This window comes from Equus asinus, chromosome 21, assembly GCF_041296235.1.
Source record: "Equus asinus isolate D_3611 breed Donkey chromosome 21, EquAss-T2T_v2, whole genome shotgun sequence".
Taxonomy (NCBI): Eukaryota; Metazoa; Chordata; class Mammalia; order Perissodactyla; family Equidae; genus Equus; species Equus asinus.
In genome coordinates, this window is record NC_091810.1 from 16,404,726 (window position 1) to 16,427,193 (window position 22,468).

The window sequence follows — 22,468 nt, forward strand, 5'->3', positions numbered from 1 at the left end:
AATACCATAAGGAAAGAGAAACTAAGGGAGAGGTGGCAAGGAGATAATTTAGGTTGGTGGAAAGAATTGTCCTGGAGAAGAGAGAGCTCAGGATAGTTTGCTTATAAGGCACTCATCAAAGTCATAGTATGATGAGTTCATGGGTAAGCAATGTCCATGAATTGAATGCCCATGAATTTGGTGGCTTAAATCAATGAATCTACTAATTATGCCAAGAAGGTCCTTGCTATTAGGGAACATATAATCTACTTGCTGGGGAGGCATGCATGACCTAAACGATAACAATACCGATAATTAGCATTTGCGATCAGAAAAGTAAGAGATCTCTGGGCAACACGGTCCCAAGGAGAACGATAGGAATAACTCCAGCACAATTGTTCTATATACATTGGAACCAGAACAGGGCTCTTCTCCCTCATTCGTGCTTTGTTTTGGTTTTGTTTCTTCTTGTCATTGTCGTTCCTGCTGTTTTGCTTCCCTAGAATGTCTTCTTTCCTGCTCTCTACCTATCCCAAATCCCACACATCCTTGGAGGCCCACTTCCACGAATTTAGAGTCACTCTCGACTACTCCAATCTTCATTAATCTTTACTTTCTTTGAACTCCTAGAGTACTTAAGAGCCCGAACCATTCATCTGGCACATGATTATATTGCGTATCATAATCTGTTTTTAGGAAAGATTATTCTTTTCTACTTAGTTCAGTTGTAAGTTCTTTTAGGTAGCTACCAAATCTTAGAACGCTTCTGTGTTACCCACAGCTTCTAGAAGTTAATACTTGCCACCGGGTATTTGTGTCTACCGTGATATCCTGTTAGTAGGCTGCTGTTGGGGAGCGAAAATCTTGGTTGAGATTGTGGAAGATTGAATTCTTGGCAGGGATGTGCCCCAAGTTAGCACATCCAGGTTAAGAAACACCTGCTTGGAGCAGCTTTTGGTCCTGAGGTGCTCCTTCCCTTCTTAGTTGTGACTGTTAAAGCAGACGGAGGGTTCAGAGAAGTTATACATTGAGAGTAAGAAATTAATTTACTGTGAAAGTTGATCAGCAGTTCCATTCACATTTTTTAAAAAAGTGTAAGAAAGAAGAAAGAAAAGCAAGGAAAGGAAGGAAGGGAGGGAAGAATGAGAAGGAAATAAAAGGGAAAAAAGCCAGGAGGGATGGGGTGGGGCACACATCAGACTCAGTCTTCAAATACAACCAGCAATTTCATAATGTGGTAATTTTTAATATTAAAAGTAAATTGTAAATGTATCTTTATAAACAATAAGCATAAAATAGATCTATTATTCTAAACCCTTTTCTTTTTAAAATGCTTTTTCACAGTAAATTTTTTAGGTGTCAGATTTTCCCTCAAAATAATAGTGCAATTGGAAAAAGGGGACGTTGTCAGCAAATCAGGACTTCTCTGCTAATACAAGTCCTTGTATATTTCCTGTAGGAGTGGGTGAAGACTCATGTCTGTCTCTGTTTTCTTTATGACTTGCAATAGCTGCACATGTTCTGTTACAATCTGTCTGAGGTCTGTCATTTTCTGGAGCAGCTTGGCGAAGAGCTGAGAGGACTCGGGGTGGTTCAGCTTGAGCTGGAGCTCCAAGGCTTGCAGCAAGTTGTCTTGTATGTCCTCAATGGGCTTCACATTCAACAAACCTGGGCGGTCTGGGAGAGCAGAAGAACAGGAGGTTCAGTTACAGAATTCTCGGGTCGCACATCTGAGGCATAGTCAGCCAAACTACTCACCTGTCTTTCTGTTGGTTTGTTTTGCTTTGGTTCTAAAATAAGGTGGGGAAGGAGGCTAAGTAGAGAGCAGGCAAGAACTGTATACAGGAGGATGGAACGAAATCAAGACCACCACAGCTTTTTCCAGGGGCATTCCTTTCCTGACCAGGACTAACTCTGTGGAACCAGTCGACACAACATGGTAGCAAGGCAATCCTCTCCCCAGGGTGAGGACTCTTCTGCCATTGTTTCCACCCACTCAGAAACCTCATCTGCCACTTCTGTTCCTTCTTGATGAGTCTGTACTTCATAACCTCTACTTACTTTCTCACTACAGCTTTAAATACGCTTTTAAAACAAGCTCTGTCTTCTTTTTTGCTTAATATAGCATACACATTTTCAAAGAGATAAGACATAGTTTTTAAATACTGTTACAGTTTGGAAGGATAGACCCCCAGATTTTAATACCAGTTTCTTCTGAGTGGTGAGCTTGTAGGTGATTTTCATTTTTTCTTTATATTTTCCATATTTGAACTTTAAATGATGAGCTTAAATTACTTTTAAGCTTTTTATGTTTTTCATCATGCAGATCTTGTTAGATTTATCCTTAAATACTTTTTAATATCCTTTACTTATTTTACTTTTACTTCTTTACTTTATAGTATTCTATACTTCTTTTTCATTATATTTGCTAATATATCACTGCTGATTTTAGAAAAAAATATTGACTTTTAGTGTATTGATCTATTCCATTTTCCTGAACTCCAGTCAATTCAAATAGTTTTTAGGATGGATTTTTTGTTCTATTTTGGATAGACAATTACATCTGTAAATAACGGCAGTTTTAGTTATTTCTTCTTTTCCAGTGTTTACACCTCCTATTTCTTTTTCTTGCCGTAGTGCATTGGCTATTACCTATAATATGGATTAAACAATAGTAGTGGTAGGAGGCATTTTTGTGTTATTCCTAACCTTGAAGAAAATGCTTCTAATGCTTTACCACAAGTATGATGTTTACTATGGATTATGGTGGACATATCTTATTCCTGGCTTTCCAAGAGTTTTAAAGTTTTTAATTTGTTTTAGTCAGGAATGCTGTTGCATTTAATCAAATGCTTTTAAATTTTTTATCTAAATTTTATCTAAAGAGAAGACCATATGGTTTTACCTTAACCTAGAATAGTGAATTTTATTAATAGATTTCCTTACATCCTTGAACTCACATGCTAATAATTTAGGGTTTTTAAATTTGTAAGAGATTGGTCCAATGTCTTCTTTTTTGTGCCATCCTTTGCCCATTTTGGTAGTAAATGTTACCTAGCCTTATAGACTAAGTTGTGAAGTTTTCCTCCTGTTTCTACATAGTAATGATCTCTTCCTTGATAGTTTCTAGGAATTCATTGGCAGAACCAGCTGAGCCTGGTGGTAAATCTTTAACTATCTTTAATTTTTCTTCTATAGTTTTTATCTCTTCAGGCTTTCTACTACTTATAAGTAAAATTTTAGTAATTTATGTTGGAATAAAATTTTACATGATATTCTCTTAGAATCTGAAATTTCTTATTATTTCTATTTATACCCCCTTAACTGAATGCATTTTATTTGTGTATTCTCTCATTGAGAAATCTGATTTTCCAAAGGCTTATTTACCTTTTGTTTTTGTAAAAAAGCGCAGCTTTTGGTTTTATTAATCAACTCTGTTTTTAAAAATTGCATTTTGTTTTCAATTTAACTAATTCATGCTTTTAACTGTCTTTAGGTTTATTTTTTTCTCTTTTTCTAGTTGAGTTGAATGCTTCATTCGTTGAGTTTGAGTATTTCTTGTTTGCTGACAGATGCATTTAAAGCTCTAAGATTTCCTCTGTGTGTCACTCTGGTTTCATACCACAGGCTTTGTAAATAAGACTCTCATAGTTCTTTTTAAACAGTCTGTCTCACTCTTCTGATTTCATTTTTAATCTAAGAGTTATACAGAAGAATGCTTTCAATTTTTGAAGGGGAAAGTTTGGGTGTTTGTTTTTGTTTTCTAAGTTTTATTTTCTAATTTCTCATTTCTTTTGTTGCATTGTGGTAGAATATAAGATTTTCTCATTCAGGCTCACCAGAGGGGTGCAGGGTTTATGTACAACATTCAGGACACTCACTGGATACCTTGCATTGATTCTAAATTTTAGCTCTTGAAGGCTATTCACCCTCTTTTTCTAATTTTAACTCTTCTCTCCCATTCACTGTAAACTAAAGTACTCCTTAAGAATTTTAACTTATCTTTTAATAACCTTCACCCTCTAGCCTCGGTTTCTGTAATTATCCCTTCACTCCAGCCATACTGAGCTATGTCCACACCGAGTCTCTCAAACACCCTCTGTTCTGTCACAACTCTGTGCTTAGGCAGATTCTGCTCCTCCTGCCTGAAACAGGCTTACCTTCCCTTCACCCATCTTACTGACTTCAACATATTCTTCAAAACATAGCCCGTATCATTATGTCCTGGGCATTCCTTGACGTTATCCCTTCTTCTTCCCTGTTCCTCCAATCTGCTTTCTCTGGCCCCCAGGCCCCTAAAAACCCTCAATCAATCTAAAAGTAGTTTACATTTATTGAGTGCCTACCATCTTCCAAGATTGTACTAAGGGCTTTATCCACAATGTATCTGTTAAGGTCAGTGCTTTATAGAGGGGAAAATGAAGATTTATAGAAAGGAGTTAAATCTTGCCTAAGATTTGCCACTTGCTAGTAAATGCAAGTGAAATGGCAGAGCTGAAATTTGAATCTAAGTCTGTCTGATTCCAAACGCTATACTTGTAACTCGTATTACCTTGTATTCTAAGTACTGACCTTCTTGTTTATCTCCCCTACTAGGCCACGAAGTATCAGAGGGCAGAGACTATGTCCTGATCATCTCTGAACCTCCAGTGGGAACAGCAAGCACCCAGCTGGCTGAGTTAATGAGTGAGAAGGTTGTTCTGGCCAAGACTCTTACATTGAAAAGTACAATTCTCCCGGTTGGTGAACAAGCCTAAAGGCAGGATCACTACACAATGAAGAAGTCTCTTGGAAACAGTGTCTTCCTGTAGCTAACAAACTCCAGTAAACTCTGTCCATCGAGGTGATGGACAGGAGGGCAACATTAGAATAGTCTCGGGGGGGATTTTCAGAACTCTAAACGTTCTCTTAAATTAAGTTTCTTTGTTCTTTTTAATCACAGAAGGAAAGCTACCTTTGGTTTGATTTTTTTCCCTAGCTTTCTAACATATCCCATTGGCTTGAATAAGTGTTCTTCTTCTTCTTCTTTTTTTAATTTCAGCATTTAATTTTGAAACCATCAGCAAAAATCTCAGATTCTGAGAAGGAAACAAATGATTTAGTCCTGGCCTACAGAATCATGCCCCTGGAGGAGCTGTGCCTTTCTCACAGTTTCTGTGCAATAAAGAAAACCCCTGACACTTCAAGGAACACCAGGACCTGGATTCGTGCCTTTAGTTTAATGATTGCTGATGCTTCCCCTTAACAAATGTTCCAGATTTCAAAGGCCCCTGGCAGCACAAAGGCATGTGCATCTGAAGCGGCAGCACTCTGTGTCAAGATAGGCGTTAAATGTGGCTCCTCCACGGGCTGGGAGGAGCTTGGTTAGAACCCTCTGCTCGCCGGGGCACGAGCCTTAGAGCCTTTTCTCCTTCTCCTTCCTCCTGCGCAGCATCAGTGGAGTCAAAACTTCTGCTGAAGAGATTACATTAATCTAGTGGGTTTCATTTATCATGACAGTTCAAACAAGCAAACCCTGAAATGCAGGGGATCAGGTTTCTGGAAGCACTTGGCTTTGGTGCCCTATAAGGGAGCTGGCCCCTCCAGGAGTGGAGAAGGATCTGGTTTGGATTTTCAAATCCTTCTTTGGCAAGTTACTTTTTATGATGTGAGGGAGGAAGTTTGGCTAAAGGGCTGAAGTTTGTGGCCACTGATTTATATTTTCTCCAGTGACAAGTTAGATCATTTACAGATTTGTCCCACTGTCCCCCTTACTGAGCCTCAGTCAAGGCAAAACGGAGCGCAGCAGAGTGGAGAAAGTCGTATTTCTACCTCTAGGTCTTTCACTGACCAGCTCTGTGGCCTCGGGCAAAATGATTAAGCTCACGGGGCCTCGATTTTCTCCTCTGTAAATGCAAGGAGATGAACTAGATGGATTGGACTAGATGGATGATCTCTAAGACCCTAATTCAAAAGTTCTAAGCTTTATTCTTATTTGTAATTTCCTTTACATAATTCACATAATTAAACTGGGGAAATAAATTCAGAACCTAATTAGAAAAGTGTATTAACAGGCTCACACGTTAAACATTTCGCTTATTTAAAAAGCAAAAAAGCTTTCTTTGGTCTTAAGCAATCCCTAGGGTCAAGGGCAAAAGGGATTTTTCAGAGTTTCTCTCCACCCTCTACCCTCCAGTCAGCTACAAGACCCTCCCTATTCCCCTCTTTTCTTTCTCTTTCCATTTTCCTTTCACTCACAGTCAAACCCACACTGAGCTAAGGATGGTCGCACAAACGTGCCACAGAAATCTGTCTAAACACCCAGAGCCGCCCTTACTCCCTTCCCGCCCCTCTCCACTCCCTTCAGCCCAGTGCCTGCTAAGATATTGTTCTTAGAAGGCTCGCCTGAGATCCTCTCCCGGCACCTTGCTGAGGGTTACAGTTGAGGTCTGGAATAGGATCAGAGTCAAGGGACCTCCTTTACTGGCCTAGGCTGCCTAGAAGGCCCTTTTGGGAAAGCGCATGTTGACTCACATACTCCAGGACTTGAGGAAGCTGGAGTCAATTACTGATTTCTTACTCCCCAGGCTGCAAAGAACTGGGAAAGAAACCTTTCCGGTCTCCATTCACACAGTGCTGGAATTGATTAGAGAGCACTGCTGATTATGGGCAAATCTACAAAGCTCCCATCTTATCCAGATCTGGTTCCATTAAGTGGAGAGCTTATCTGAAGCAGATTCAAATTCTCTTTAACCTCCTGGGATCTGCCCACCTGGGCTAGGCATTTCCCCAGCACAGATTTTCTCAGGAGGCGTTTCAGTTAAGGAACCAGATGGCTACAATAGGGTCTCCCGAAGGAGAGGCAGAAAAACCAAAGTGGATGGTTGTGCCTCTATTCTAGAAGCTGCTGTTATAGCTTTTTCCAATATTTCTCTATTGTCTTTCTGATGGAGGCTCATCTGAAAAAGACTGTCCCCAGGGCATTTAGAAAAAAGAAGTCTGATAGCCGGGCAGCTGTAAATTGATCCCTGGACAGAAGACCTTCGTTCAGGTGGGGTGAACACTGAAGGGAGGTGGGGCTCCTTAGAGAACTCTGCACCTTGCTGTTTCACTTCTGTTTACACGTCCTCTCCAATCTCCTCTATTCCATTGCTTCTGAAGATCACAGACATGTGAAAAAGAGCAACGGATTTGGAAACTCAAGACTTGATTTAGTCCTGTCTCTCCTCCACTTAGCTTCCATGTGACTTTGGACAAGTCATCTAATCTTTCTGGGTTTGGGATTAATTTTTAAGACAACAACGGTATTTCTTTCATAAGGTCATGGTGAGAATGAGTTAGGTAAGGGAACTTTATAAGAGATGACTATTCTCTGTGTTTGTTCAAATAAAGGCAGTTTCCACAGGGACGGGGTCAGGAGCGGAAGCGGAGGTGGGGTGGCATATACACAGCTGGGAAACGGAAGATTTTTGAGTGGTTATTGGTAAGAGGCTAAATTCAGGAGCACAAGAAAATAATTCCTGATGCAGACACATGTTTGGGGGTTTGGGCAAGTTCTCATTTTTGTAGTTGAATGCACGTAAACAAGATAGTTTAAGAACAATAACAAAACAGAGCAGCCACGATGCCCAAATTCACTCATCCTTGAAGATGGTTTTAGGGATTCTGTGGCACTTTTCTGATCTAACCGTGAGAATCATGGGCATTAAGCAAAACTGTGACTTCAGCCAAGTTTATCTTTGGTAAACTCTGGTAAGGCCCACAGCAATTCTGGCCCACCATCCTACCTCTTGGAAAGAATAATGTAAGAAAGTTTCACATGTGTTCTTTTCATATTTAAATTTCAACCGGGACTTGATCGAGCGCAGCGATTCTCAACATTGGCTACACATTGAAATCATCTGGGGAGATTAAAAACATGCAAACTAATACCAGGGTCCCATCTTTAGAGATTCTGATTGACTTGGCCTGAGGTATGACCATCAATATTTCTAAAAGCTTCCAGGTGATTCTAACGTGCAGCCAAGAGCAAGCACTACTGGTTTAATGAGAAGCAGCTGCGATCCCAACCTTAAGATTTACTTGCTGGGTAATCTTGGGCAAGTTTCTTAACCTCTCTGTGCCACAGTTTCCTCATTTAAAAAGTGGAGGCATAATAGTATTCCAACTCACAGTGTTGTTGAGAGGATTAAACGAATTAACAGATGGAAAGTGCTTAGAGCAGTGTCTGACACAGAGTAAGTTAGCTATTTCTCTTTATAAAAGTAGAAGAGGATAATATCACCCGCCTCTTTTTCCCTCCTACCTTTCTTCTCCTCTCATTTCTCTGATTGTCCTGGGCCCTCTATCTTCCCTATTCTTTCTCTCTTAATTGCTCTCTTCTTCTCAGCCATCCCTCCACACCACCTTCCAGATCTTTCTCCCCTTCCACCCCTGGGACTGCACCTTGCTGGGGATTTGGCGTTAGGAATCCTAGCAGGGCCTAAATTAATCAGAAGTCTGAGCAAGGGAAGATTTTAGGAGAAATGAGGTTGACTGCTGCTATCAAGGAACAGAACTACGTAACTTAGAAATCTTGTGCATGCTTACCCAACAGACAAAGATCACCTGTAACGAGCACATTCTACTGTGAACGCACTTGTCTCTGGTAGAGTCCTCCACCCTGAAGAGGGTTAACATCCTAACATTTCCCTGTTTAAACTATTGTTTAAACAATAGTCTAATAAATGCTCTCTGCCTATGTCCACTTGACAACCGCTCTTCACAACACTTGCACGCACCATTTAGCCAGGATGGTGGAGGGAGAAACCACCACGGTGAAACCAAGCCCAGGCAATATCTTCTTCTATCTGCCCATTAGGTAGCAATTCCACCCCACTTCCTCTCATCCCAAGCACTCAACCACCACAGCCAAAAAGCCGCCTCCCAAACCACACACAGAACACAAAGCTACCCAGTTACCAGGTGGGTAGCACTTTCCTCTTTGCTGTGTTCAAAGTTCTCTCCATGGGCCGGCCCTGTGGCGCAGCGGTTAAGTGTGCACGTTCCGTTTCTCGGCGGCTCAGGGTTTGCCAGTTCGGATCCTGGGTGCGGACATGGCACCACTTGGCAAAAGCCATACTGTAGCAGGCGTCCCACATATAAAGTAGAGGAAGATGGGCATGGATGTTGGCTCAGGGCCAGCCTTCCTCAGCAAAAAGAGGAGGATTGGCAGTAGTTAGCTCAGGGCTAATCTTCCTCCAAAAATAAAAACTCTTTTCACCCCTCAGTGGCACCTCCAGTGGACTGAGCTTGGGCTCTGCTCTATCTCCAGGTCTTTCAGAATGGAAACAGGACTTGAGATTTGCATCCTGCCCATGGGAAGTCCTTGCCTTTCCTATCTCCTTTCCCCCTGGGGTAAGAGTCCTCTGAGGTCACTCCACGGGAGCTCAGCCACAGTTCGCTCCCTTTTCTGTGTCAGGACTAAGAGATCACTGTGTTCTTCCCTCAAGTCAAGGGATGGAGATCACTTTCCGCTCCTTCAATGTGCAACACTGGCTCCGACTAGAACTGGAAATGGGGGGTGGGTGGCAGGCACAGGAAAAAGGCTGGAGTGGAAAGATGGAGAATGATTTCTTCTTTCCCATCGAGACTGACACTCGTGCTCCTAATCCAACTAGTCTTCCTTGCTTCCTCAACTCCCAGAAATGCCAACAGCAAACCCAAAATAAAAAGTGGCCACGTATTAACTCTCTGCAACTACCCCCCACCCCATGTCTTCCTTTCCAGTGTCTTTAAGAACCCGCGATCTCAAACACTGGTGTGATCTAATCTAATCTCTGAATATGCCCTCTCCACACGTAAGGTCCCCTAACTTCATCAGAACTCTGGGAGTGTGGAAACCCACCACACTGCTGCTGTCCCCATCTCCTTCAGCAGTAAGGCGGCCTAGAGTTCGCCCTTCAACTTTCAGGCCCCTCCCCCTTCCTCCAGTATCTCTTTCTCTTTTGTTTTGTTCTCAATCCACAATCTAATCCCCTTAAAATGATAGCTGATAAAGGGATTAGCTGATATCTCCCTAGGGGTATTTATATTGTAATAAGGGATTTTAAGAATGACTATTGGTGGAATTTCAAGCAATTTGACTGGCAGGATTGCAAGGAGTTAGTTCAAATTATATCACACAGGGGGAAAAGGAAAATTAGCATTTATCGTGTGCTTACCATGTCCCAGGCATTGTGCCAGAGGCTTCACAGAATGTTATTTCATTTACTTAGGGTACTGATAAGGAAATTAAGGCTCAGGGAGGTAAATAATTGCCTGAAATCACACATCTAGTAATTTAATTGGTGGAGTGGGGCTTTTGAACTCGGGCTGTCTGTGTGATTCCAGAGCTTTCCAGCGCCCCACCCTGCCTCTTCTGGTTTACTTATTTGTGAAGCGGGCGCTTTCCATAGGGGCGCATGATTCCTTCACCACCTGTTGGCCTCTCTGTTGGTTTCATTCTTCCTCACTTGCAGATGATCTGTCTGAATGTCTTGGTGAGTTGTGCCAGTCTGGAAGGCTGCCTGAGGTCACCCAGAGTTTAAACACACATTGTGAGAACCCAAAATGATAAAGTGCTCCAAAAAGCAGCCCACTGACTGACTGACTGAACCTTTTCCAAGACTGCCAGTGTGGTGACAGGAATGACTCAGCAGTTTGGCTTTCAATCCCTTGTCTGCCTCTGAGGTCAAATATAATCGTTTGCTCACTCACTAAAATGACCCTAGCCTACTAGGCCCTGGGTGAGGAGGAGATTTTATTTCTGAAGCAGTCATAGATAAAGATGCTTCTACATCCAGAAACAACAAAAGTCTGTGGGAGTGTATGTATGTGTGTGTGTGTGTATTTTTTAAGTTTCTCACATGACTCTGGTACGTTTCATCTTCTCCCTATCCCCTGCCCCACCCACAGATCTCTGGTTTACAGAACTTGGGAGTCAGTTGAGAACTCATAAATATACCTCACCTCTGTCTAAACCAAGTCCACAAGGTTATGAAAAGAGTGAACTAATGGGGCATTTCTAGATAACTCAAATTGAGTCATTACTCAGAGCCATCCTGGCCACTTGACAGGGTTTTCCCATGGGCAGCATGGTGGGAAGAGCAGAGGGTGGCAGAGAAGAGCGTCAGACATCACGGAGGCACAGTGTAGTGCCCATTCAATATTCTTCAATTAATAAATGAATGAATTACTCTCTGACACAGTCATGGCACAGATGGGGGATATAGACCACATAATCAGAAATCAGATGTCCTTGTTCATTCTCAATAGCAAGAGTCAGAGAAACGATAGCTTTCACCACTCAGGCACCAGAATGAGTCTTGTCTAAAAAAGCTGTACAGATAAGGTAGCTGGATGTTTAACCGTCATAGGAGAGCAGAAGAAAGTTGGGCTACTGTTGTTCATAGTCTTTTTAACACCTAAGTTTTTAACTATTTTGGGTTTTGTCTCCTCCCAGTTAACTGGTACTAATGATGTTAACAGACAAAGGAGATGTGAGGGCCCGTTGGCCAAGCAGAATCAGAGGCCCCGTAAGCTTGAGTTTCCTCAAGAAACGCATACGTCTACTCAGGCATATACACTCTGTCGTTTGTTCTAGAGGAGAGCTGTATGGTCCATTTTACCTTGTAGAAATACCTCTGCGCTAAAATGGTGAGATTACACATGGGCTGGAAATATCCGCAAGATTGTGAAGGGCGGTCATGACAGGGGAAGAGGGGCAGAGCTCTCACAAAGCCCAAGCTCCTCAAACTGCGAGCCGGGAGCATGAATGTCTGTGAGCTGGGTGAGGTGTCCTGCTGCTACGACTGGGTGAGTGTCGTTTTGATTGTTTGTATCCAAAGGGCAGGAAAAATTAAGTTACTGGATGGTATTTTAACAATTTTAAATTTCTCTCATAAATTTTTCTGCAACTACTGATCTCTAGTAGAACCTGGTATAAGATGGTATCTGATTAAGTACATATGTATTTACTTAGTTACTTAAAGCTTATCGTCTATTTTTGTGGGGAGCTCTGCAAACAGTGCCATTATTTCCAGGGGCCATGCCACCTGAACAAGTTTAAGAATGTAGCATCAATCTCCCGTCTTATCACTGGGCCCCATTCCTTCCCACAGCAATTTTCAAACCTAGGGTATAATTTTGTTAGGTTAAAAATGGTGTCTTGATAAGGGCTTTGGATATTAGTAAGTAATATCTGGACTATAACCTGGAAATTCTTGATTAAAATGTTGAGACAATATGGAAATAGGTAGTTTTTCATAACTGCCAAAGAACTCCAAGACCCAGGTAATTAGTTGAGATGTTTCCACATCTCAATACACAAAAGGCAGTAGTAACTAAGGGCATCAGTTTTAAGGTCAGAGAAACTCTGAACCTTGGCCCCATTAATTGGGCAAGTTGCTTTATCTCTCTAAACTTCTGTTTTCTCCACCTGTAAAATGGGGATAATAACAGACTTTGCAGAGCTGCAGGAAAGATTAAACAAAGATTATGAATGCACATAAAGCGCCTAGCACACACTCTGGCACACAGTGATGTATTCTACAAATGGCAGCTATTATTATTACTATTTCAGATTGTTATTTGTTCAACAAGCATTTATTAAGTATCTATTCTGGGCCAGGTGCTGTGCTTTGATTCTATTCTAATTCCAACAAATTGAAAAGTATATACCTGTGCACATATATAGTCATGACCAAGGGTAAGAAACAGGGGCCCCAGGTTACTGACCTGAGAAGACTGGGAGTTACCCAGTTGTCATAGAATATCACCTCTTCCTTGATCTGCAAATGCACAGCTATGAGAACAAGCCCCCCTTCTTCCACCCTATTCTCCCTCCTGCCCACTCAACGGCAGAAATGCACATGATCCCTTCAAGAGCAGCTGTCCAAAACTGCTTCACACAGAAAGAACATGGCTGGGATTGCTGGAAAAAGAAGGAGCTGCCATATAGGTGGTTTGCATAACCAAGCCAGACTCAAGAGGGTAAACGAGGAGGCTGGATGCCATCTGTGGCCATTGTACCAATATTTACAGCTTCTCTGTCAGTGGGAAGGCGATAGCAATCTGCCTTGAAAAATATATTGTAAAATCCACTAAATTTCCTCCCCCATATCTTGGAAGTTTGGGAAGAACTATAATGGATTCCAAACTGTTTTGAATTAATAAAAAGGGCTTTTTCCTGTTGCAGAGTTCCAGCTGGAAGCGTCCTTTGCTTTCCCTCACTAGACAGCAAACGCTCAAGGGGGCAAAGAGTCCACTGGAGTGTACACTTGGCTTTGGTTGCTGGGTAGGTTTTGGGAGTTTGCTAGTGCGGCTGGCATGATGCTGTGGCGCCAGTTGCAAACATGCCCTTGCTGGAGGCAGTTTTATTACTCTTGACGCCACCCATCGAGTTGGTGAGACCAGAGGGAGCAAAGGAAGCTATTACTTACCACGATTACAGAGGAAGCACTACTTCTGGATGATGGGCCCATACCTTAGGGTATGGGGAGGGGAGCACAGATTGTGGCCACCAACGCAAGTGTGAGGGCGTTGACCGTGACCCACTAGCAGGGAGGGAGAGGGCAGGGTATGTGGCAGACAGGGCCCTGGAGGTGACAGGTAGGATATCTGGGTTTCAGTCCTAGCTCCACTGCTCATTAGTTGTTCCATCTTAGACAAATCACTTAAGTATATGATCCTCACTTTTCTTCTTATGAAATGAGAATAAAAATCCAAGAGAATTGTCAGGATCTAATGAGAGAATGTATATGAAATGCTCTTAAAAAGGTACAAAGTACTGTCCTTTGTCTGGTTCTGGAGTGTTCTTGTTCTTTTTAGTTCTTGCCTCAAGCTCAGAGGAGAAAGAGAGAGAGGAGAAAAACTTAAGAAGAACTAGGTCAACTTTCTCAGCAAGCTTGGTCTGATTGCTGAGTAAACAGCAGAGATGCTAAGCACCAGGCCAATCGAAGTAGCACATCTAATGATATCAGCAGTTTCTAGGGTTGAACTTGAGTGACAGTGATCTTACTAAAGCAACTCCAGTTTCCTCAGCAAATACTTAGTTGGGTCAAATCAGGTACTTTCACCCAAAAAATCCCCTTTGGGTCCTCTTGGGCCACCCCCGTTTGATCTCCCCAATTCCTTATAGCCCACTCTTACATGATGCCCATCTCCCTGTTCTTCCTCAGTCAAGGGTCACAGTGCCTTCACTGGAATCAAGCTCTTCTGTGATTCTAAGGCTAGCTCAGAATGAGGTCAACTATGCCAAAAGCCCTTCTTTCTGAAATCACTAAATCTACAGACTTCAGAATAAAGTGCAGAGGAGAAAATAATCACTCTTGTTAAGATCAGGTAGGATCAGAAATTTGTTTACCGGATCAAAGCCTCTTGCCTACATGAATGTTTTCCCTCCCTGGAAAATCCAGCATAGGAACAAAATTAAAACTAATTGAGAAATTATATGTCATACTCTAATAAACCACAGTCTGGGATATTGATCTCACCACCTACAGAGGACTAGGATTCTGATCCTACTGGAATCAGGCTTTGGACTAGGAGCAACGTGAGCAGTTCTTTCTCTGGCATCTACCCAATCAGCTTCTCTGAGTAAAGAAGAGAATCGAATTCCTGTGTGTTGAACAAACATGGCGCCCAGCTTATTCATTCTTATCTATTGCCTGTAGGTAGACTTCTACAAAAGCAAACTCTGATCAGGGAACGATTTGCCTTTTGTGATATGGGAACTGGTCAATGGTAAATTCTGTTTTTTTTTTTTAAGGAAGTTTAAAATTATTCACAGGGTTTTCTTCTCATTATAATCTCAGATATAAGATTTTAACCTGTCTATTTCTCTTGCTGTGAGTCTCCAGTGAGATCCAGATATTGGCCACTCTGAAGGCCAGTCTGTAAGGCTAAAAGAAACTCACTTACACAACATCTACATTTAAAGACTACCTACCACCTTTAATTTCCATAACCGAAAGCCACATCCCGCAGTATCTATTACATTGACTCAAGCTATTCACACAGCTATTTTTTCACCGAGTAATGAAAATATTAAAGGCCAAAGGACTCACTGATTTTTAAATAATCTAGCCTGTGAGTTATGGGCAGTAATGGCATTTTTCTAGATGGAACCACACTGTTGTCTCATGTGCTCCTAAAACAACATTGCTCAGCTTCAGAAAGCCCAGAATTATCACGATTGTTTCTTGTCTAGACCTTTTCTGGTTAGTAGCATCTTTGAATGGCTTATTTCAAATGCCTCCCTTAGTATCTGTGGGGGAAGTATAAACTGGTACAAACTTCATGGAAAAGAATCTGGCAATGGTGTAACAAAAGACTTAAAAATGTTCATAGCTATCTACCCAGAAATTCCACTTCTGGTAACCTAGAATGAGAAAATAATCTGAAATCTGAACAGAAATTTACATATAAGAATGTTCATTACAGCAAAATTTAGAACACAGTTTTCTATATTCTTCTCTATAGGGTTTTATAATAAATTATAAGTAGCCTAAACATAAACAGGGAGATAATTTAGTATGGAATGGTCCTTTATAAAATGGAATATTTTATAGTTATTAAAAATGCTGGGCACAGGCATAGGAACTCTTTGGTAGGAGAAATAGGACTTTGTTAATCCTATTTTATTCTGAGGATAGAGACCTTTGCTTTTCACTTACACCTTCTGTAATTTTGAATTATAAAATGACCATGCATTACTTTTATTTAAAAAAAATCAATAAAAAATATTAACAAAGAGTATGTAATGACATGGGAAAATGATTAAGTGAAAAAAGGAATATAAACATGGTATATATCGTATGCTTAGGAAAATCTCAGAAATATATCAGATGTTAATAACTACATTTCTATCTTTCATTTAAAATAAAATGTGCCTTAAAATGTTAGCTAGTTAAACCATATCAACTTGTTTTCTAATCTGGTTTTTCAAAATTTAATCTTTCTCTCCCAATGAACTTCGAACTGGAATCTCATTCTCCTTTGCTGAATTAATCACAGATCCCAGAGGCTCAAGGGTTAATTTGTTTAAGAAGTAGATTTGGTCAAGATATTAAAACATGTTGGAGAGTATATTTTTGTTATATTAAACATAACACCAAAAAGAACATTTTTAAATGATTTCCAACTTGACACTGGACTGGGGCTCCACAGTTCACCTGTGCTATATGGTTATCTATCTGCACCCTCATCCTGTAAGGGCAGTATTGGTACCGACTCTGGAGCCAGATGCCTGAGTTCACCATCCTGGCTCCATCTTTTGCTGCCTGGGTAAGCCTGAGCAAGTGATGGAGCCTTTCAGTGCTTTGGTTTTCTCATTCGCAAAACAGGACTTACGTCACTGAGTTGTGAGAAGTAAATGAATGTGTATGAAGTGCTCAGAACACTGCCTGGCACACGGTAAGCACTTAATACGTATTTGCTATAATTATTATTACTAATACACTATGCACCTGGTTTCAGAAGCATTCCTCTCTCAAGTATTTGGACAAGAAAGGACTGCAGAGTGGATTGTGCTCTTTATAATAACCCGCACATTTACACAGCTTTTATCTATAGGACCACTATCCTGCCACACATCAGTTTTCACAAACAGGGAATATTCTCAAGAAGACACATAAAAAGCTCATCTGAAGTCCATTTCAGTAATGAAAACTCATCACTTCAAAACAATTTTTATGGCGAGAGTTGAGAGTAAAACTTTCTTCTACTCAATTTGGAAACATGTGAGAGGCCAGCGAAAGTAGCATTTAGCATAAAACCTCGCTTTTGGAGTTGGTTAGTTAGATCACATACTTGCAAGACCAAAAATACAATGAATTGTTAAGTAACTCAGTTTATTTCTCTGCTGTGTGTTCTCTGGTTCAGATTGCATTCATAATCACAGCCAACCACCTCACAAAGGTACTTAAGGGAAGTGGTCAGAGGAATCTACATGACAGAGTACACTAAGGTCAGTAGACATGTTTTCCTTGATTCCTGGTATGAGGAAAGCAATTCAAAGTAATCTCTTACTGATGGCAGGGCGGGAGCAAAATTTGACCAAAAACACTTAGTCATGCTTTCTCTATGCCAAGTGAGCATTGTCTCAAGCAAAGTTATACATCTCAATTACTTAAATGAAATAAAGATTCGATTGGCCTTCTGGAAAGGAAGGGGAAAACACAAGGAAGAAAAAGGAGAAGAATGCATTTGTCTTCCATGTTTCGATTTGACTGGAAAAAAATATTATGAGAATAAAACAAAAGAACCTGGGTTACCCACAGCCTTCAAACAGCAAACCTATAATGTTCTTTCTTGGTATTTTACATGTAGTGACGCTCTCATGGCATTATGCCACTGGCATTTCCTGCATGAAAAGTTCAGTAAGTTCAGAAAGAAAAGGAACACAGACTAACACTAAGGAAAGCAGAAATTCTTTCAGCCAGCCCACCACCATCCCACCCTCCTTCATGCAAGATCAAAAGATGATTCTTACCTCCACTGAGAATAATGACAGCTATAAATATTGCCAAGTCGCTGTCATCTAATTCCAGTGCATTGAACTTCACAGCAAACTCAAACTTGGGCTCCATAAAGTCACCAAAAGGCTTTCTCAGGCTCTTTAGAAACTCCCTTGTCATGAATCCTTGGCCCTCTGATATGAGAACCCCATCTTTATTCATCAAGGAGGCCAGCATCGTGTAAATGATCTCATGGACGCCATATTTTAGGAGAGTCACTTGGTCGTTCAAGTCAAGGTTTACAAAGCCAGGAATACTTTTGGCATACTCTGTGATCTCTTGCACAGCTTCCACTGAGCGAAACTGACACCCCTGAAAGATGCGGATGGCCACCTCTTTGCTCTGCTCTTGCAGGGGGGTGATGTGTTTGAACTTGATTTTATCTTCTCCCATCATTAAGGAATTCATGTCATAGATAACAAATGGCTGCAAATAAACAAGGGGAAAAGTGGCTGAATTGGAGATTTCTAACTCACAGTCAACATTATCCCAGTTTCTTTACATACATTTGCTTTGCTAACTAAAATCTTTAAAGTTGAAAACACGTATAAATAATGAGAAAATACTCTTATCTCCTGATTATTCCTCCTAATTGTCTTCTGGGACCAAACATATTTCATCAATTTTGGTGTTCTTTCCCTTCAACTCAATACTGCAACACCTTACCTACGACTGGCCAATAGTTCCAATTTCTGCTGTTGGAGGAGTCTTTGCTGTTGATTTTTAAAATGATACAAAATCTATTGTTTATCTTGGCTTTCAATGGAATATGTTCCTAACCTTCTTTTGATAAAAAATCATTTCAGCAACTCAGGGTTGAACAGACCCACTTGAGTATAAAGTAATCTTGCAGTTTTAGATTAAATCTACCTAGATCTCAAATGAAACACAGTGTGCAAGTAAAAAATACTTAACTATAAAAAAATGAGTCTGAAAGTAGACTAGAAATATTGAGCCAAGAAAACGTCTAATTCTTTTTTTGATGCTCTGGAAGCAATCTGTTTCAGAAAGAGCAGATGTATAAGGCCTGTGAGTAAGCGCTGCAAAAGGTGGTAAAATTTTTAAAAAAAGGGTTTTGAACTTATTTTTTAAAATATCTGTCCTTAAGGGTCAAATAATCAATAAAACATGTGCATCAGTTACTCAGGCTTGCAATAGGTTGATTTCGAAAGCAAGTTGTGTTAGACATGAAACGATCTGTCTCTTTCATTTTCAAGAATAACCAAAGGTTATTCTTTATATCTATAGAACTAACCAAAGGTTTGTGGTCATTGTGAAATTCTCAAGGCTACTCTGATTGAGAAGGGGCAGCACTTTACACACAGTGGATATACTGAACTATAGAAGGAGTTAAAACTCCCAGTCCTATTCAAATAAGTGTATACTTGGAAGCACTGGAATAAGATTGAGGGTATCTGGGTTCTAGCTTTGTTTCTGTGGTTAACTGTGTGACTTTAGGAAAGCCATTTATCTTTTTTAGGCCTCAGATTTCTCAATTGAGGGGAGTGGATTAAATTGGAGGCTTCCATTTCTTCTCTTGATATTTTAGTTGCATTTCTCCGAAGCAGTATGTGTGTGTGCTGTGTATGTTTGTGTATGTATGGTGGACATGTGGACATGTGTGAGCGTGCATGCATACATGCATGTACACTGAACATGAAGTCTCTGATATATTAAAAATAAAGTTTCTTTTGAGCATAGCTGCTGAGAATTCTCTCCCGATTGGCAAGAGGAAGTGGGTGCGATGAGTGGCAGCAGTAGCCAGCTTCAAGACCCACTGGTTTGGAGATTCTAACTATTAATAGAGATAGACTATGACTCTGTGATTTTCACCAAACTACTAAACTGCGATTTCACCAAACAGACTATAAATCTGTTCTACACTGAAGGAAATGACACTAACACTAAGGACTCTTAGATCCTGAGCAGATTTCCAAACTTGCATATTATTTCAACACTATTCATTGGAGTTATTCTAGAAATTCTCACTTTTTTTTTTTTTTTACCAAAAAAATCACTTCAATTGTATTGTTTAGCAAAACCCAAAGGAAAACAGATGTGAGGACCCAAGAATAAGTCTGCCTGGTGGCTCTAACTAATTCGTCAAGTAAATCAGAAGCGAACAGTGCTTATCGTATTTTTGGACAGTCTACTTGATTTTTTTTTTCCTACTTCAGGACTGATATTATTAACAGGAGAGAAACGGACTTTTTGTCCCTGCTTCAGGATTGATATTATTAATAGGAGAGAAAAAGGGCAGAGTGGATAGTCATTCACATCAGTTAAAATATGCTGAGTGTCCCCAGAATGTCTGATTCTAATCATGAGAAAAATTTACCTTTATAGAGCCTAAAGAAAATGTGGTTTCTGTCCTCTAAGAATTTTGTAGTGTTTTATAATTTATGTTCATGAAATAATGGCTTTGGTTACTGCCATGAGAATCGAATGGTATGGCTACCTAAAAAGTTCACCCGTCCATGCATGAGTACAAACAAGGTGAACATAAAATCACCACCTCTCCCCATGAGGACAGACTGTGCCCAGAACTGCCCACTTCAACTCCTGGATAAGCTTCTGCTCAACCCTTTGGCTTTTTGGCACAGAATGTATGCATAAAATTCTCCACCTCCATGTAAGCAATTTATCTGGAACTATGCCCTGATAAATCACCCTGTGCCTCTTCCCCTCGACTTCCCCTGTCCCCTCATATAAAGCCCCAGGTTCCTGTTTTTGAAACTCTGTGATAGTTGAACATAGGGCACAAAATCCTGCTAATTTTCTCTCCCAATTTAACAACAATGTGACTTTAACCCCTTGGCAATCGATGTTGGTCAGGATTTCCTGGCAGTAAACACTCAAGGACAGAGAGAGGAATCAGCAGCCCCCACCATCATGCCAAACCATTCTAGGTTTTTGTTTTTTTAAAAAAATCCCTTCAGCATTCTGAAAAAGTGGTGACCTGGCAGAGAATTCTGGGTATTGACATGTAAATGAATACTAAGTGGGGTTTTTTTTTTGTCTTTCCTAGTCATTTCTGATTTTGCTGTTTTCATTGCATTTTTGAAGTGTGCATAAATGCTTCATGCAGGTCTGTCAAACTGCAAGCGAGAGCACCAGACATGGTCTGCCTGGAGAGCTGCTCATTTCACACGGGCACCTCCTTACCCTGAAACATAGGGAAAAGATAGTGGCCGCTTGCTTTACAGAGAGCTGACCTCTTTAAACCACAGGTAGAATTCGGTCTGCGGAATTTATCTGGAATCATTAATCTAATAGTATACTTCTGGTAAAACATCCCACATAAAATGTACCTCGCTTCCATGTTTCTGTATTTCCTACAAAGCAAATGGAAACCTTACATGTTCTATTAGCTTGTATAGTATCATCTGATGATCCGTCATTACAGGAAAAACTGTATCATCTTCACATTTGGTGTTAATGATTTTACACTTCTAGTTTGGCGCTCACATGGTATTTATCTTCAGATACTACACCAAATGGCTGGATAAGCATCCCCCCTTAACAGAAAAGAGAGCTTACTACATCGAGGACATTATCAGGATGGATCCAGGTTTTGTGGGGCCTGAAATGTACACAACTGTTGGGGCCTTCTTTAAGAAAAATAATATAAATTATGAGAACAAAATTGCTTGGGGCATTGGAAGGGGCTCTGCTCAAGGGAGGGGCCCTGCAGCTTAAGCTTCACGGTCAATCTGCCTCTGGTCTTTATAGCACTAGTACTTTTCACACATTGGACCGAGCAGAAACAGGTGAGAATGGAATGAAGAAAACTGCACTTGAACACAGTGTTTTTCCGGGGGAGCAGAACGGTTTCTGTAAGGAGAAATTATTTTTCTTTGGAGAAATACATCAAATGTAATTTATTTTGATATATTCTAATTTTTAAAAATGGCTCCACATATCAAATCCAGGATGGGATTAAGAGTGCTGTTTTAAACAGATAATTAAATGTAATTTTAGATCTACTGCCTGTCTCCTATGTCTAATACAAAGATGATGGGAGAAGCTCGCTTAATGATGAAAAAAAAGTAGAGTACTAAAAGTTTACTTTTCTGAATGGAGAAATAGAACAATAGTGTTCCTCAGTAATCCAATAACACCCGCATTTTAATATAAGAGTCATGAAAGGGTTATACATGAATGCTCGAACTTTTGAGCTCCTTTTGAATAATAAAATAGCAAGCTAAAGGAGAGAAATGAGAGAGCTGGCTAATAAAGCACAGATTATTCTGGCGATTTCTCCAATTTGGGAGACTGAAATTCGTATAGTAGACAACTCTACCCTCATAGACGATCACTCACTAATCTTGCTGGAGTGAAAACTGGCCTGGAAAAAATGTGTGTCTCCTGATAATCTCAGTGTTCTTGACAGGTTAGAACAAAGGCTCAAGGAAGAAGGCTGAATTCTTAGGGCCTATTTTCTTCATTCTGTCTCCTTCTTTTGATACTCCTGACTGTCTCCCTTTCAGACACCATGGTTCTCCTGGATTAGTTATCATGGGTGAATGTTAATCCAAATCACATTGGTTGGGTTTCCTCAATTTCTTTCTGGTTTCTGCTCCCACTGTTCCTGTTTTCCTCTTGTTGAGAACCACAGAACTAAAGGGTCTTCAGAAATAACCCATATCACCATTCTCTGACCAGGTATGAATAAACTGAAACCAAGAGACTTCCCAAAGGCAAACGGCCATTTATAGCAAAACCCTGAACTAGAACTCGATCTTCTGACTCCTGGCTGAGTTCCTTTCTCTTTCTATTGCTCTGTACATGATTTCCCCACTTCTTCCTTTTTTAATAGAATGACTAATCTGGGAGGAACTGGGGCTCTGAAACCGAGGCTCTGACATGCTGGGAACTTGGAGGCAGTGCCTTTCGAACTATTAATTCCTAGAGGTGCTAGTTAAGTGCTGCATGTGACAGAGGTTAAGTCTGAAAGTCTCTCAAATATAATT

General features: G+C 40.6%; 1 protein-coding gene across 3 annotated transcripts in view; it reads right to left on the minus strand.

The window, feature by feature from the left end:
• Positions 1-1,204: 1,204 nt before the first annotated feature.
• Positions 1,205-22,468, minus strand: part of PPARG (peroxisome proliferator activated receptor gamma) — a 130,377-nt gene continuing 109,113 nt past the window's right edge. For all 3 annotated transcript variants that reach the window (XM_044754060.2, XM_014838392.3, XM_014838391.3), the window contains 2 exons: positions 17,471-17,921; positions 1,205-1,656 (listed from right to left, as the gene is read on the minus strand). In XM_044754060.2, coding sequence (XP_044609995.1) covers positions 1,409-1,656; positions 17,471-17,921 — 699 coding nt within the window. In that variant the 3' untranslated portion in view covers positions 1,205-1,408. The remainder of the gene's footprint in view (positions 1,657-17,470; positions 17,922-22,468) is intronic.